The sequence below is a fragment of the Sapajus apella genome, unplaced genomic scaffold (genome assembly GCF_009761245.1).
Source record: "Sapajus apella isolate SASKATOON/1434 unplaced genomic scaffold, GSC_monkey_1.0 scaffold98, whole genome shotgun sequence".
Classification (NCBI taxonomy): domain Eukaryota; kingdom Metazoa; phylum Chordata; class Mammalia; order Primates; family Cebidae; genus Sapajus; species Sapajus apella.
In genome coordinates, this window is record NW_022437038.1 from 3,266,013 (window position 1) to 3,284,540 (window position 18,528).

Genomic DNA, 18,528 nt, shown 5'->3' on the forward strand with positions numbered 1-18,528 from the left:
CCGTCTCTACTAAAAATACAAAAAAAATTAGCTGGGCATGGTGGCGCATGCCTGTAATCCCAGCTAATTTTTTTTGTATTTTTAGTAGAGACGGGGTTTCACCATGTTGACCAGGATGGTCTCGATCTCTTGACCTCGTGATCCACCCGCCTCGGCCTCCCAAAGTGCTGGGATTACAGGCTTGAGCCACCGCGCCCGGCCCAAGTCCCAACTCTTAAGATCGAAGCAAATGTATTCAAGGCAAATAATGAGGCAGGTAAACACATATTAATTCTTTCCTAATACTTTTTTTTTGTCTGTTACCTTTTAGGCAAGTCTAGAAGGCCAACGTAATGAACTTTTAAATGGCAAGGAAATATAGACTATTGCATGGTTTTTGGATTTTTTTTTTTTTTTTTGAGACAGAGTCTCGCTCTGTCACCCAGGCTGGAGTGTAATGGCATGATCTGAGCTCACTGCAGCCTCCACCTCTCAGGTTCAAGCGATTCTCCCACCTCAGCCTCCCAAGTAGCTGGGACCACAGGGACCTGCCACCATACCTGGCTAATTTTTTTGTATTTTTTTAGTAGAGAAGGTTTACCCTCTTGTATCTGCTGTCTCTCCCTCCTTCCTGTTTCTCTGGGACTATATCCCACTCAACCCAACAAGACCTTAACAAGTCAGCTCTTAACTGAGTCTATGTTTTGCAGGGACTTAGACTGTGATACTCTGTAACCTGAGTTTTTCAAATTTGAGAGGCTGGTCCAAATCTCCTTTAATGTTACTTCTAACCCAAAGATAACATGATTCCGCCAATTGAAGGATAAACACTTTACATAATGGCATTGTTTAATGAGCCATAAATTTCTCTATAAGCTAGAATTCTCAGATTATTACATCTCCAATATTTTATTCTCTTTTGTTCAGGCATAATATAAATAATTCACTAGAGGGGAAGAATGGAGGAGCCTAATAAAGAAAGATGCCCTTTACTTTTTTTTTTTCTTTATCCCCGTTCCTTACTTTCCCATTTGTCTAAGCATCTCCTGAACCACCTCTATATATTGTTAGACAGATTTCAACTCCCTGCTCACTTTCTCTACTTATATAATAATTGGCATGGTGACTTAAAATCATTCTGATTATATCTAAGCTCTCCCTGTACTTTCAATTGTGGAAGTAGACATAAATTTAAATGTGAACCAAAACTTCTTGAAATGTATGCATTCATCTAATAAATATTTATTGAGTGATAAATACTGAGCACAGTGATAAGTACTGAGGGAAAAGCAAAAAATTAAATATAGATCTTACCATTAGGCAGCTTGGAGTTTTATAAAGAAGACTGTTATTTCTGTATATGAGACAAAAAACAATTCTTATTCAAAACAGGAGGCGATAGGTGGAAGATCACTTGAACAAAGAGAAAGTGCATATGAAATGGTAGAGAATTTGGAGTAGAGCTGTGGAGAGATGTATAGAGGACCGAAGATTATACATGTGAAATTGGGGAGGACAGATGTTCAGAAACGTATTGATTTATTCAGAATGCAACTTTAGGGTAAAAGCAATTTCACTGGGTTAAAAAAATATTCTCACTTATTATTTGAGATATGTAGAATGCTGTGTGCATAGCGATTTGATTAGGCTAGTTTTGTATTGAATGATTAGAAGATGAAGTCATTATCAGCATCCCCTTTTTACTAGTGGCATTACTATTGTGACCTAAACCTAGCCTTTGAGCACATTTTATGTAATACAGAAAGTCAGCATGAGTTTATTTCTAATGTGAGGGAAAAAAGATAACTTTTCCCCCCCATTTTAGGTTCATTGGCCAGGGTCTCTATACCAAAAGGCAGATTAGCAAAAGAAAGGAACACAAATTTATTTAAGTTTTACATAACTTGGGAAGGGAAACTTCATAAGGAAATTAAGATCCAAAGAAACAGTTAAACCTGAGTGTTTTCCATCGTATGTTTGATGAAGAATGGAGAGATGTGGAAAAATATGATAGGGAGAAGAAAATGTATGAGCTAAGTATAATAAACTGGGGGAAATTTAGCAAGACCTATTTGTTCAGATTTCTATGTCCCTTTGTCTTCAAAAATAGGGATATTAGTTTCCTCAGGGTATGTATAGGAAAGTGAGCCTCAGGCTGGGCACTGTGGCTCACGCCTATAATCCCAGCAATCCCAACACTTTGGGAGACTGAGGCGGGCGGATCTCAAGGTCAGGAGATTGAGACCATTTTAGTGAACATGATGAAACCCCATCTCTACTAGACTCCATTTCAAAAAAAAAAAAAGGCACTCACATGAAGTTTTGTTTTGTTTTTTTTCAATTTTAAAGAGAGAGGATCCATCTGTGTTGCCCAGGCTGGAAAACAGTGACACAATCATTACTCACTGCACCCTCAACCTCCCAACCTCAAGCAATCCTCCTACCTCAGCCTCTTCAGTAGCTGGGAATAGGCGCAACCACCACACCCAGCTTATTTATTTATTTAAGGCAGGGTCTCGGTCACCTAGGCAGGAATACAGTGATGCCATCATAACTTATTGCAGCTTCAAGTTTCTGGGCTCAAGCGATCCTCCTACCTATTTTTTTGGGGGGAGGGGGGTATAGAGACAAGGTCTAACTATGTTGATCAGACTGGTCTCGAACTCCTGGGCTCACGTGATCCTCCTGCCTCAGCCTCCCAAAGACCTGGGATTACAGGTGTGAGTCACCACAGCCAGCCTAGCTTTTTTTTTTTTTTGAAACGGACTTTCGCTCTTGTTGCCCAGGCTGGAGTACAATGGTGGGATCTTGGCTCACTGCAACTTCTGCCTCCCATATTCAAGCTATTCTCCTGCCTCAGCTCGCTGAGTAACTGGGATTACAGACATGTGCCACCACACCCAGCTTATTTTTTTGTATTTTTAGTAGAGACAGGGTTTCTCCATGTTGGTCTGGCTGGTTTCGAACTCTTGATCTCAGGTGATCCTCCTGCCGTAGCCTCTCAAACTGCTGGAATTACAGGCGTGAGTCAGTTAGCCTGGCTATTTTTGTATTTTTTGTAGAGATGGAGTTTTGCCATATTGTCCAGGCTGGTCTTGAGCTCCTGAGTTTAAGCAATCTATCCACCTTGTCCTTTCCGAGTGCTAGGATTACAGGTGTGAGCCACCATGCATAGCCTACATGAGGATCTTAATACCTGCGCCCTGGAAAGATCAGATAGTCCTTTCTGCATGTGTCATTTCTAAAAGTTCTTCAGCTTAAAGTACTCAATATGCCAAGGCACCATATTTTTGGGTAATGTGTGCTGAACTTCATCATGCCCGTGTTACCTAAATAACCTGAGTAACTGTCAATGTTTTATCCTCACCTTTTTTTTTTAAGACAGAATTTCATTCTTGTTGCCCAGAGTGCAGTGGCAGGATCTTGGCTCACTGCAGCCTCCACCTCCTGGGTTTGAGGGATTCTCCTGCCTCAATCTCCAGAGTAGCTGGGATTATAGGCGCTGGCTACCACACCTCGCTAGTTTTTTTTTTTTTTTTTTTTTTTTTTTTTTTTTAAGTAGAGATGCGGTTTCACCATATTGGCCAGGCTGGTTTTGAACTCCTGACCTCAGGTGACCCACCTCAGCCTCCCAAAGTGCTGAGATTACAGGCATGGAAGCCGCAGCACCCCACCTATCTTCACTTTTTCAATCAACCAAGTGGGGAAGGAGAAACCTTTTAAATAATTAGGGAGAATACACCAGAGAAATGTAAGTGAAAAAACTCAATTTTAAAATCAGAGAGAGAATTGCTTCTTCCATAGCAAACTCATCCTTTAAATACAGCAAGCAATGATTGGTGAACCATTAGCAAATTTTTGGCAAAACTCTCTTCTGCAATAAAGAATAATTTCCAAGCTTGTCAGATCTAAACAAATGGAACTAAATTGGACAGAGCTATTTAAACTGACAGATTAATAGAAAAAAAAATAGTCTTTAGTGTTGGTGTTTAATTTTTAGCCTCTTGAACTTCCATGTATATTTAAGGTGATTTATCCTCATTCAGTTATACAGATGTGCCCGTCAACATGATGAATTTGTATCTGAACAGTTTGGCTGAAATTTGCCAGGGGGTTGATTTTGCCAGTCTCTTGAATTTTTCATTGTAATGCTGATATGTCTCTGTATAAGACTAACTTTGCTTAAAAAAAAAAAAAAAAAGAAAGACTTGTAGTATTTTTATATTTGTGTTTCATGGTCCTTTAATGAAAATAACAGTATTTCAGAGGCCTGGATTTAAAAACCAATGCTACAGGCCATTTATCAAATGATAGCACTTAATTCATCTTTGTAACTAGAATCCTGCCAAATGCTGTTGATATTGATAGAAGTGTCTTCATACATAATTGGCAATTTTGCAGCAATAGAGTATCTATAAAATAGTTGCAAGTTAAAAAAAAAATACCAGGTGAAAAGAAGATCTCCTGACAGGTCTGAAAAGTGTGCATGTATTTAGGAGCAGATTGAATCCAGTACTTAAAATTATTAGTTGTCAGTGACAGAAAAAGGAAGGTGCAGAGAATGTTAGGGGTAATTAAAACAACTAATGATAGTGTTTGAGGGCAGGCTGAATCTTTGTGGGTATGTACGTGCATTTGTGTTTGCTGGCGTTTGCTCTAAGTGATCTTTTGTATCAACAGTTATTTTTCACATTTCTCTGAAAAGGACTAGAGATGGGAACTTTTACCATAGATATTGGTAAAATCTATGGTTTATAAAAATCAGGATATTTCAAAAAAAGAAAAATATTTGATCCTTTTATATAATTTAATCTTAAATCATTTATAGAGCTAAGAACATGAATTAATAACATCTCTTTGAACCTTAGTTTTTCTTTAATCTTCAAATTAGATTATAAAGAATGAAATATTAGGAATTCCATCAATAAATTTAAATAGAAATGTATTCATTTGAAATAATGGCTGAGTAAAATGGTGACATTCCCATATTAAACATGATGATTTGGTGTATTATATTACACATTTTCATTTATTTCATGGAGAGTAGAATTTTTATGAGCAGTAATTCAGAAAAATGTGAGTCGACTTCATGGAACTATTTCCCACGTTTAACAAAAAAACAGACTTTTACTGCTAATGCCTCCTTTTAGATGTTTTGTGGAACGCCTGGTAAAATATTCTAAATCCTTTGCACATTGTTCTTTAGTTTCAGCTCAAATTCTCAAGAGCAATCTTGCGTCTATGGAACAACAAATTGTTCTTCTGGAACGTGACATCAAGAAATTCCCCCAAGCAGAAAGTCAACACGATAAGTTTGTGGAAAAGATGACCATATCCTTTATTTACTTAAGCATTTTGTCTAGTTATTAATCTCCATGTCTAGCTGTCTGTCTGTTTACTAACTGTGTGGTTAGTTCTAGATTTACTAGTCTCTTCACACCATCAAGATGGATTTGTGTATATGCTGTTTTTCTATTAGTAGCATAAATTTTGTTTCATGATGTTTTCAACCAGTAGGCAAGGAAACAATTAGATTTTTTTTAAATGCTATTTCTCAAAGAAGAATTCCATTTGAAAGCCACAGGATATGCAAGGTAAGTCTTAAGAGGCTTGATGAGACCTAAACAGAAACAAAACAGAACGTTCTTATGTAACCAAATGTGTAAAGGAAATAGTCAACAGAAGGTTTTTTTTTTTTTTTTTTTTTTTTGTCTGAGATTTTGTGTGCGTGTGCATAGATTTTCTGAGGGCATGTGTACATTTTCAAGGACAATAAGAGGATAACTAATATCACTAGGCTGAAAGGATTGTGAAGGATAAATGGATACATGGATGGATGGATAGATGAATTGATCAGTAGATGATATATTTAAATAAATTATAGTAGATGTCTATATAGCATTAAGCATTGCTTGCTAAATAAACATTTTTGAAAATTTTAGTTTATAGCAGTATATTCATATACATCATAAAAATATATAAAAGGAGAACTTGAGAAATAGCATTTAGCTTGAATTGTTTAATGTTAAATCTGGTGTCTAAAGATAAACTACATTAGAGCTGATTTTTTATAATTTTCTATTTTAGCTTTCAGAAGTTAAAGCCATATTCCCCTCCTCTGGGTTTAAATAAATATCTTGAACTGCAGATTGATTCACCATTTTATATCTCTAGAGGGAATAAATACTGTAAATTCTTTATCTGATAATAAGTAAATTCCTTCAACAACTATTTGGCAGTCACCTTGTTTCAAGGTTAAATCTGTTGCCTTTTTCTTCTCTGATGCTTTCTTTTCTGCCCAACTTGGAAGTTACAGTGCTGAACTCAAATTACTTAAGAATGGCAATTTAGATTTATGTAAAAAAAGTTTTAACTCTCAAGTGTTTTCGATCATTAATTAATACTGTGTTTTGTATGGTCCTTTAGTGATTCTGAGTACCTTCATGAATACAGATATTGGCAACATAAGTTTGTGAGTGATTGGAGGCAGGGAATCCGCAAAAATAACCTTGGGTTGCATTACTGGCCATACTGGGATACTTAATGTGAAGGTTTCACTATATTGCTGATTATATTTTTTAAAAAATATGTTATATTGTTCTGTTCCTGGAGACACCACCTTTTTTTTCACCTTTTGATTTTGGTTCTTGCCTCATATATTTGAATTTAATTCCTGATCCCCTTTTTCTTTTGAACATTTTATTCTACAGTTGGCTTATAGCCACACAACAGCTTGCAACATTGCGTCTTTGTTGCTCATTTAGAAAAAAAAAAGTAATTTCAAACCCTCATGAACTTGGCCTGGACTCCTTATTTTATTTCTCTCTTTATGCAGGTAATTAAGCACTTTAAAATGAAAATCCAGAGCCTTCTGTATCTGTATTTTACAGATGAATGGTTATTCTGTTATTCTTTATTTAAGTGGCACTAAAGTGTGACTGTTTGTCCACAAGGGGATTGAAAACTGTATTAAAATGTATGGGGCTGTTACTTTGCATATCATATTTTTTAAAGAAACAAAATACACAGCAATTTATTTCAGAGAAAAAATTAGAATATTGAGTTGAGTTGGTTAAAAACTATGAATTAATGGATTATAATGATAAAACTGTGGCTCAAATTATTCTTCCTTTGAAAGACTTCTTGGTCACCCATTGAGAGTTCCTGTCTTCTAGAAAGAGACAAACAAAATGCATAATCAGTATATGTATATATATATGAGTTCTGATGCCTAATATATATATTTTTTACCCTTCTGGCAATTCTAAAAGAGATGGATATTTTATTGTGGGATACTTGATCCTGTTAATAGAACCATGATTCCATTTCTAATATAGGACCCTTTGTACTAGATGATCTTTCCAATGTTTCCATCCAGTGCCAATAAATTATTTTGCTTCAAGTCACTGGCCCTTTAAATTGAATAACTAGGGGCACAAGTATGGGAGTAGTTTCCATGGAAAGTAACTTTAGCCACTTAAACAGTAATCTCTCTTTGAGGACTGAGTTCACAAGCTGAAAAGCACTCATATGCCTCTGGACTTCAGAACAGCAACAGTGCTGTAGTTAGCAGCAATGGCATGACGGCCTCAGAGCAACTGAATATGCGGGTTGAATCTTCAAATCTCCAAGTCAGGCTAAGTCCTGGAGCACCCTACATTTACCCTCACTCTTTCCCAATTTTGATTGAACACTTACAATATACTAGACGTTGCCAGGCATGAAAATTGAAAAGTACACAAGATGATAGAAAACTTGACCTCAGGCTGCTGACAGTCTGGCATTTACGTGTTCTCTGTCTTGCTGTCCCCATGGCAGAGATTATGTATGGTTTGTTAATTATGCCCGCCACAATGCTTACAACCTAGCCCAGTGTAGGCAGTCAGTAAATGTATGTTGAATCACACAATATTATAGCTAGAGACATGAAGATTATCTAGTCCAAGTCCCTATTTTACTTAGTACTTCAAAACAATATTGTCAAACAGTGGTAGGCTGTGCTTACAGTTGTAAAAATTTTCTTCATATAAATCTCACAGATGTGAGTAACATTGAATCACCTTTATGGAGCATGCTGTAAAGGATAATCAGTTTTCGGAGAGAGGACCCACAACTTTTAAAGTAAATGTCAGAAAAAATAGACCAAAAAAGAAAAAAGAAAACCTCTCTTTTGAATGGAGTTTCCAAGGGGACAATGGCTTTAGAAGAAACTCATCACCTCTTCCTTTCTCTACCCAAAATTGATTGCTTGTTCTGACTCAGAAAAAGTTAGATGGGGCCAGGCGCAGTGGCTCACGCCAGTAATCCCAGCACTTTGGGAGGCCGAGGCGGGTGGATCACGAGGTCAAGAGATCGAGACCATCCTGGCCAACATGGTGAAACCCCATCTCTACTAAAAATACAAAAATTAGCTGGGCGGGGTGGCATGCACCTGTAGTCCCAGCTACTCGGGAGGCTGAGGCAGGAGAATTGCTTGAACCGGGGAGGCGGAGGTTGCAGTGAGCCGAGATTGCACTACTACACTCCAGCCTGGCGCCTGGCGACAGAGTAAGACTCTGTCTCAAAAAAATAAGTAAAGAAAGAAAAACTTAGATGGTATAGGAGAGAAAATCTTTCTTTCTTGACCCATTCCAAGGCTCATGACTGACATCCTATAATATAATATTAACAAGAGAAAAAGCATACAAATTTATTTAATATGAATTTTATGTGACACAGCAACCTCCATAAATGAAGACCCAAAGAAACAAGGGAAAATCGTGTATTCTTATGGGCAGTTGTGCAGAAGTATGACTGGTGGACAAAAGGATATGATTTAACGGTAATAAACTGGGGGGGGGGGGCTCATCAAGGCTGGTTCAGATTATTTTCTGTATCTCTGTATGACATTCTTCCCCCAGGTATGGGGAAAAGACACCTGCCATATGAAGGTCTTTTTTGGGGGGAGAGGGAGACGGAGTCTCACTTCCACTCAGGCTAGAGTGCTGTGGTGCGATCTCAGCTCACTGCAACCTCCACCTCCCGGGTTCAAGTGATTCTCCTGAGTCAGCCTCCCGAGTAGCTGGGATTACGGGAACGCACCACCACACCCAGCTAATTTTGTATTTTTAGTAGAGAGAGGGTTTCACTATGTTGGCCAGGCTGGTCACAAACTCCTGACCTCAAGTGACCCACACACCTTGGCCTCCCGCAGTGCGGGGATTACAGGCATGAGCCACTATGTCTGGCTCCTGTGAAGGAGAAGGGGAGAGCTAAGAAAGTGATCTAACTAGGTTTTATGGCTTGTTTCATGTGAGAGGAATTCTAGTTTCTATGACTTGCTTCAGGAGACAAAGGAAGGTAGGAGGAGGAGGGAGGCATAAGTTCAGAGACACCTTCTTGCTCCTGTGGCCCTCCCAGTGTTCTTCAGCTCAAAGTATTCAACATGTCAAGGTAGCATACTTCCAGGTATTGTGTTCTGAACCCCAATGCCTTATTTTTTTTTAAGTCAAAGCATCATTTTTACTTACAAATCCTTGCTTTTTCTCACAGGAAAGAAACCCATTATTAAAAGAGGGCTTCTTAGACTTTTAAATATGTGTTGCGGTCCATTCTTAACTTCTTAAACTATCTAAAAAAGCACATCAACCACAATGCTGGCCTTACAGCTTATATCCGGTTGACAAATTCCTTACCACATACACTTGCAGAGATTTTGTCAATGGCAGGGCTCTCTGTTGCCCAGAATCAGCTTAGCTTTTTGATTGACTGCTGGCTAAATCATTTCCCCAACCTGAGGACAGAGAGTGACTGAGCAGCAGGGGCACCATTAACACATTGACAAGAAGAGCTGACAGAATGTTAATGACATTAACACACTGTCAACTAACTATCAACACCTGGGATTTCCTCATAGTATGAGGGAAGTCATTGAAGTGGTTACAAATCAAGTTACTGAGGAAGCACATTATCCTTTCCAGATAATTCAAAACAGATTTGGAGTCTTCAGTGCCCTGCCATTATGTTAATTGTATTCCACTTTTATTTATTAAGAGAATAATTTTTAAGTAGATGAAAAAACTCACAGAGTTATTATTCAACCACCAGTAACATTGATCACCTTTGAGAACATGCCAGTAACAGGTTTTAGGGAGATGATAATCCACACTTTGTAAAGCAAATGTTATATTAAATCGACAAAACAAAAATAAAAGTTAAAACGACCCTCAAGAGCAAAGCAGTTTTTTGTTTTGTTTTTAATGAATGTAGTAATTCCGGTCATTTTGGGGCACCTAGAGAAAAACTGAGAACTGCAGACTAGTCTGGAGGGGAAGTTCCTCACCTCTGACTGTCCCCTTACCCCCCAAGTGCCTGCTTGTCTCATGCAGAAAAATAGGAAGTTCAAAGCAAACATTTTTTATGAGACTCTTCAGGGAGAGGAGGGTACAGGATTTAAAAAAGGGCATGGTCAGTAATATAGATAACGTATGTATTGAAAAGCAAATTATTTTAGAAAACCACAAGGGGGGCCAGGTGCAGTGGCTCATGCCTGTAATCCCAGCACTTTGGGAGGCCGAGGCAGGTGGATCACCTGAGATCAGGAGTTCGAGACCAACCTGACAAACATGGTGAAACCCCATCTCTACTAAAAATACAAAATTAGCCTGGCATTGTGGCACAGCTATTTGGGAAGCTGAGGCAGGAGAATCACTTGAACCTGGGAGGCAGAGGTTATAGTGAGCTGAGATCACGCCATTGAACTCCAGCCTGGGCAAAAAGAGCAAAACTCCATCTTAAAAAAAAAAAGGAGGGGGAGAATATTGCTTTTTAAAAAAAGATCGTTAGCATTCTTTGAAATATACTCTCTTGACAATGGTATTGGTCAATGGAGTTTTTAGTTCAACTGAATTGAAATAGAAGGTGTAATCATTTATAATAATAATAAACTAGTAATAATAGCAACTGTTATGAAAGAAAATTAGAGCTAGAAGGAAGTTAAAGTGGTAAAGGCAAATTTTATTAAGAAACTATTGCAGGCTGGGCGTGGTGGCTCACGCCTGTAATTCCAGCACTTTGGGAGGCCGAGGCGGGCGGTTCATGAGGTCAAGAGATCGATACCATCCTGGCCAACATGGTGAAACCCCGTCTCTACTAAAAATACAAAAATCAGCTAGGTGTGGTGGCACGTGCCTGTAGTGCCAGCTACTAAGGAGGCTGAGGCAGAAGAATTGCTTGAACCTGGGAGGTGGAGGTTGCGGTGAGCCGAGATCGCACCACTGCACTCCAGCCTGGTGATAGAGCGAGACTCTGTCTCAAAAAAAAAAAAAAAAAAAAAAAAGAAAGAAACTATTGCAATAGGAGAGAGACCTTAGGAGGCTGCATTCTGATACAACAAAGGTAGGTGGGATTTATAGCTCAGAAGCAGGGTGGTAGTCAGGGGATGGAACATTACTAGAAGATTATCAAAGATAAGGGGATTCCCCCTAAACCAACTTGATAGGATTCTTGCTGAAGGCAAGAAAGTGTAGTAAGATATGAAGGGTGGAGGATGAGGAATTTGACCATATATGAAGGGTGGAGGATTTTTGCTAAACTGACGCAGTAGGATTGTTGCTAAAACTGGACTATCAGGCCCAAGGAATGAGACCTTCTCAAAAATGAGCCTAAGAATGAGACCTAGTCAAAAGGATAACTCAAAGGAACCTAAAATTTGGTTCAAGAGAGAGTCTTTGTCACTGTTTAGTGAATGTCATATGCCAGCCATTATGCTAGGAATAGCTCTATCTATATATCTGTCTATATATTTTCCTCAGTGACCTCTAAACAAATATGAGGTAGGTACTATTACTAACCTTATTTTAAATGTGAGAAAATGAAGGATATGGAGGTTCAACCATGTGCATGAGATCACATAGGAAATATGTGTGGTTCGTGAGGATCAGAATTCCAATTTTGGTCTTTCCGACATTGAACCTTGTGCTTCTAGCCATGGTATTGTGCTGCCTCCAAAGTTAGACCTGTTTGAAAATCTGAGATAAGTTCTACATTTGTTCCCTGTGAAACTGTTTTTTTGCTTCCTTTTCAATCTCTCGCAAATGGGAAAAAAATGTTCTTTTTGAAAGGATCGTAATTTAAAAATTAGCCGCTCACTTGTACCATCTCCTTCAGAAAGCCTTCCCTAATCATAGCAATCAAAAGTAATTTCCCTGTTCCCTGCATTTTCATAACATTTTAATACTTTGATTATTATACTTGCTGGTTTGCCTGTACTCTGTTTTTGTACATATCTGTTTTGCATTTTGGTGTATGTACTCTTTTCAGATACAGATTCTGATTCATATTTTGAGTACTTTACAACAAGCCTATAACAATGCTTTGTAGAAAGTCAAGTGCTTAATAAATGTTTATTTAAATAGGTTAGAGTTTATTATATAATAATTAATATTAAACTTAACGTTATGGCCAGTAAACAGAACATTAGCTTGTTATTCTGGCGTAGTCTCAGCTTAACAGAAGAAAGGAGTCTAGCATGTTTCAAATGTTATTCCTTTATCGTGTCTTGATTTAAAATGCAGCTATTGAAAATTATGTCTTAACAAACTCTAGATAGAAATCGTATTCTAAGACCCTGTCTGAATGGAGCATATTTTTTAAGGATCTGTTAGCACAAAAATGTTCTCTTTGAAGAGTTTTCCTTGCTTGAAATTCAGCTTGAAATTACATTAGACTATGAGCTACATTTTTCAAACTTTGTTCAGGGAATTGATAGACATTTGGTGCATGATGCTAATAGTGAGAAGAGAATATATTGCTCAGTTAAAGGATGCATAAACCCTTTCAGGCCACAAGAGACTCATCTGGGAAATCATCTTTTTCAGAACATAAAATGGAACTGAATTTGTCTGAAAGAGTTAATGCACCCTCAACCTGACGAATTCTAATCACTCTCACCAGAAGCTACATTTTATGATATATAAAAACCTTTCTGGCCGGGCGCGGTGGCTCAAGCCTGTAATCCCAGCACTTTGGGAGGCCAAGGCGGGTGGATCACGAGGTCAAGAGATCGAGACCATCCTGGTCAACATGGTGAAACCCCGTCTCTACTAAAAATACAAAAAATTAGCTGGGCATGGTGGTGCGTGCCTGTAGTCCCAGCTACTCAGGAGGCTGAGGCAGGAGAATTGCCTGAACCCAGGAGGCGGAGGTTGCGGTGAGCCAAGATCGCGCCATTGCACCCCAGCCTGGGTAACATGAGTGAAACTCCGTCTCAAAAAAAAAAAAAAAAAAAACCTTTCTATGGGATTTATTTATATTGAGTAGAAATAATACAAAAAAGAAGCTTGAAAGAATATATTACCCAATATGAATACTTTTTTGTATGTGCATGCACATACAGAACATGTAGCATGTGTACATGTCTATTCATTGATATAAAGCCATTTTGGTATTTATAAGATTATAAATTGGATATCATACCAATGAATCTGTGAATTTGTTTTCTTTGCTTTGTTTTAAAATTTGGTAAAACTTTTCAATTATGAAGGCCACATGTGGTTTGTTAAGCATACACAGTTTACAGGTAATAACAGTGATGTTAGTATAATTCCTCAAGTAATATACTCTTGTGCAAAATCTCAATCATGTACTGTTTTCATAATGAAGAAAAATATATCAGTATCTTTTCCATACTAGAATAAAGAAGTCTGTTTACTTATTCCTAGTTAGGATGTGTTTGACATATAGCTTATGAAAAGTATGGCAAGTCAACTTGCCTTTTCATTGAATATTCCCTGTTCTTTTCTTCTGTTTTGTTTTTGTTTTTGTTTTTGTTTTTGTTTTTGTTTTGAGATGGAGTCTCACTCTGTCACCCAGGCTAGAATGCAGTGGCATGATCTCGGGTCACTGCAACCCTCCACCTCCTGGTTTCAAGCGATTCTCCTGCCTCAGCCTCCCAAGTAGCTGAGACTACAGGTGCTCACCACCCTGCCTGGCTAATTTTTGTATTTTTAGCAGAGACAAGGTTTCACCATATTAGCCAGGCTGGTCTCAAACTCCTGACCTTGTGATCTGCCCGCCTCGGCCTCCCAAAGTGCTGGGATTACAAGTGTGAGCCACCGCACCCTGCCTTTCTTCTAGCTAAGTGATTCACCAATGATAAGAATGGAAAAATCAATGAAAAATTTTAAAAGGCATTATAGGCAAGCTTTACAAACATCAGTAAGGAGAATAAGACCTAGTTACAAACTGATGTTGTCTGAGGAAACAAAGGGCATGAGTTTCTGAGTTGACAATGGTTTTGAGAGGTAACGGTAACAACCCTGTTTACCTTATCAAAAGCAAATATCTAGTAAGTAGCTTTTCATATCTGCTAAGGCATTATCAAATTTGTATACAGCAACTCTGTTCAATTACTAATCTTTGGATGCCTTTATCATACCCCTGACTCAGACCCTAGATATAAAAGTACTTTCAAAGTTAAATGTTCTTTCAGATGTCAAGTCTTTTGCTTAATCCGTGTGAATGAAAAGATATTTGGACTTGGTATCCATAGAGTTAAGCTCTAGCCTTGATATCTGTGATCTTAGGAAAGACTGTTTACCCAGTCGTAAAACTGAAAAAAACAGGGCCAGGTACAGTGGTTCATGCCTTTTATCCCAGCACTTTGGGAGGCCGAGGCGGGTGGATCATGAAGTCAGGCGTTCAAGACCAGCCTAACCAGGATGGTAAAACTCCATCTCTATTAAAAATGTAAAAAAAATTAGCTGGGTGTGGTGGCGGCTGCCTGTAATCCCAGCTATTTGGGAGGCTGAGGCAGAGAATTGTTTGAACCCAAGAGGCGGAAGTTGCAGTGAGCCAAGATTATGTCACTGAACTCCAGCTGGTGCAACAGAGCAAGACTCTGTCTCAAAATAAAAATAAATTAATAATAATAATAATAATACTTGGCTTGTCTACATCACATAAGTTGTTATTAAGATTAGGCATAATAATAACTTTTAGCATGCCTTGTATAATGGAAAATGATTTGTAAAATGAAATAACCATTTAAAGTGGTCATTTATGTATCATTCTGCCCTAAACCTCACAAACAGGAAATCATTCTATCCCCCAAGGAAAATGTTCTTTGTTAAAAACAAAACGAAAAAACATTTGTCTCCTTCTTTCCAACTTCATTTTATCTAACTTAAAAAAAATTTTTTTAAGTTCTAACCAAGTTTGCTTTTTGTATGTAAACCAATAAAGGGCACATTTTTCAAAATGTAGTGAATGCCTGTAGAGTAAGCAGGATGCTAACACCTCATTATTCAAGAAGTATCCTGATGTTCAGTGTTAAACTTTGATTCCTTACTTTTTTCACTTTGGTAGGAAAGAGGGAGATGGAGCAGTGGAGTGTGAAAATTCTTGCATACTCTATGAATGATGACATTCTATATGCTATGACACCTATAAAATAAGATTAAAGGGTTAGGCACAGTGGCTCATGCCTGTAATCCCAGCATTTTGGGAGGCTATGGTAAGTGGATCATCTGAGGTCAGGAGTTCAAGACCAGCCTGGCCAACATGGTGAAACCCCATCTCTACTAAAATACAAAACTTAGTCAGGCGTGGTGGCACGTACTTGTGGTCCCAGCTACTTGGGAGCCTGAGACAGGAGAATCGCTTGAACCCAGGAGGCAGAGGTTGTAGTAAGCCGAGATCACGCCAATGAACTCCAGCCTGGGAGCAAGACTCCTCCTCAAAAAAAAAATAATGAGATGATTAAGGTATGTTTCCTGCTTTCAAGGAAGAATGTAGGCAGAGAGAGAAAACTGACAGAAAGAAGATAGCAATAAGCCATACAATGTGATTTAACTGCTGAGTATAATACAGGCTAAAAATGCAGTAGGCATTTTCAATAATCCTTACCGCCTTTCCAAAACCTTTTTGGGCAAAGGGACAGCATTCCGGCTTTGGCCACGGTTGGGAATGAACATTACAACTTTATTATTTTGTTGGAAATGTATTCTCAATCCAACCAAGAGACCGAAATGAAAAGTTAAATATGGAAATGCATTCCGAAGCCAAATGGGAACAACTTGTATATTATCCTTTATTTTAAATTAACTGTCTCTCTTAACATGGATAATTAGGTAAGAATTGTGTGTACCAACAATTTCTCTAGGTTCACAAATAAGTTTATTTCCATGTTTGTACCAATCCAGCATATCTTAATTAAGCAGCTACTGTAGTCCCTAACACGATGCTAGGTGCCATGGAACTGAAGCGTAAAATGAAGTACAAAGTGTTCTCTTGGCTCTAAAGGAGCTTAACTTGTAGTCAAGTGCATCCATATGAGAAATCCATGGCTAAAAGGATGATGTTTAATAAAACTGAATTATATGGTACTGTTATAAATGCATTAGGAGCTAACAACGCAGGGGACATTGTGGTTTGGGGCAGCTTCAAGGAGGAGATGGCTTTCAACTCCTAATGAAATAATCTCACTGTGTGCAAGTTTACTATGTTGGTTTGGCAGTGATCGTCTTTTCTACTCCCAGTGCCTGGCACTTAGTAGGACTCAAATATGTCTGGTGAATAAATGAATGCATGATTTGCCTTTTACAGACGTTTTATTTCAAGGTCATAGTTACAAAATATTTTGCTGTGTTTTCTCATAGATCATCCAAAATGTGATATTATTTTGCATTCCAAGAAATTGCCTAAAATAAAAATCTAGGATTAGGTTAAACAGGAATTTATAATTTAAGATCTGAACAGTCAACATAGATATTACAGACTTTTGAAAGTTTACAGAGAAGATTTTTTTTTTTTTTTTTTTGAAACAGAGTTCTTGTTGCCCAGGCTGGAGTGCAATGGCATGATCTCGGCTCACCACAACCTCCACCTCCCGGGTTCAGGCTATTCTCCTGCCTCAGCCTCTCAAGTAGCTGGGATTACAGGCATGCGCCACCACACTTGGCTAATTTTGTATTTTTAGTAGAGATGGCATTTCTCCATGTTGCTCAGGCTGGTCTCAAACTCCCGTCCTCAAGTGATCCACCCATCTCAGCCTCCCAAAGTGCTGGGATTACAAGTGTGAGGCACCACGCCTGGGCAGAATTTTTTTTATTACTGTATTTTCTCAGTGATCCCCATATTATTGGGTTAAATAGCTTAAATTTTCAGTGTGTTAAAAATAATTAATTGTAATAGTCGTTGAGATGCCATATGATGACACTTATGAGTTAGGTCATCTAACATATCTGCCTAAACATTCATATATCAGAACATATGTGACACAGGTTTGCCTTCTGCTCTTTATTATCGTTCCCTTTCCCTGCACATATATTTAGGCATTCTTTAATGCCAGAATTTGCCTTGTGTACAAAGCATTAAGACTGCGAGGTATAGGCTGGGCGCGGTGGCTCACGCCTGTAATTCCAGCACTTTGGGAGGCCGAGGCTGGTGGATCACGAGGTCAAGAGATCGAGACCATCCTGGTCAACATGGTGAAACCCCGTCTCTACTAAAAATACAAAAAATTAGCTGGGCATGGTGGCACGTGCCTGTAATCCCAAGCTACTCAGGAGGCTGAGGCAGAAGAATTGCCTGAACCCGGGAGGTGGAGGTTGCGGTGAGCCGAGATCGCGCCATTGCACTCCAGCCTGGGTAACAAGAGTGAAACTCCGTCTCAAAAAAAAAAAAAAAAAAAAAAAACTGCGAGGTATACAAAAATGATAAAACATGAATCAACACCATACCCAAGTGATTATAAGATGACATGGATATGATAAATGCTATATACATGATAGGAATTTCATTCTATAAAATAATGAAACCTAGAATATAAATAGAGGTTTTCTGTCTGTGTTGAGTGTTCACGTACAGTGTCTTAGAAGTTCAGAGCAGTGGAAGGAAGATTACTTACTGAAGATTTGGGGGAAATTTTTATGGAGAGTTATAGTCCAGACACAAACAGAGACTCAGGGTCAATAAAGATAAAAAGTGTAGGCCAGGCATTATAGCTGACACCTGTAATCCCAGCACTTTGGGAGGGTGAGGTGGCCAAATCACCTGAGGTCAGGAGTTGAAGACCGGCCTGGTCAACATGGTGAAACCCTGTCTCTACTAAAAATACAAAAATAATCCAGGTTGGGGGGGAGGGGGCGGTGTGCATGTGCCTGTATTCCCAGCTTCTCAAGAGGCTGAGGCAGAAGAATCACTTGAACCCGGGAGGCAGAGTTTGCAGTAAGCCAAGATCCTGCCAGTGCACTGCAGCCTGTGTGACAGCATGACCCCGATCCTTCTCAAGAAAAGAAAAAATGTCCAGAGAAAACATCAAGTAGACCTCTGGCTGGAAGTAGTGAGAGCTGTTACTAAGAAAAAGGGTGGCCAGGCGCGGTGGCTCAAGCCTGTAATCCCAGCACTTTGGGAGGCCGAGGCGGGTGGATCACGAGGTCAAGAGATCGAGACCATCCTGGTCAACATGGTGAAACCCCGTCTCTATTAAAAATACAAAAAATTAGCTGGGATTACAGGCACGCACCACCATGCCCAGCTAATTTTTTGTATTTTTAATAGAGACGGGGT

At 38.7% G+C, this 18,528-nt stretch overlaps 1 protein-coding gene across 9 annotated transcripts in view; it reads left to right on the plus strand.

Moving 5' to 3' along the window:
• Window positions 1–18,528, plus strand: part of DIAPH2 (diaphanous related formin 2) — a 916,386-nt gene that overhangs the window by 558,567 nt on the left and 339,291 nt on the right. For all 9 annotated transcript variants that reach the window (XM_032257749.1, XM_032257747.1, XM_032257748.1 and 6 more), the window contains one exon: window positions 5,186–5,310. In XM_032257749.1, coding sequence (XP_032113640.1) covers window positions 5,186–5,310 — 125 coding nt within the window. The remainder of the gene's footprint in view (window positions 1–5,185; window positions 5,311–18,528) is intronic.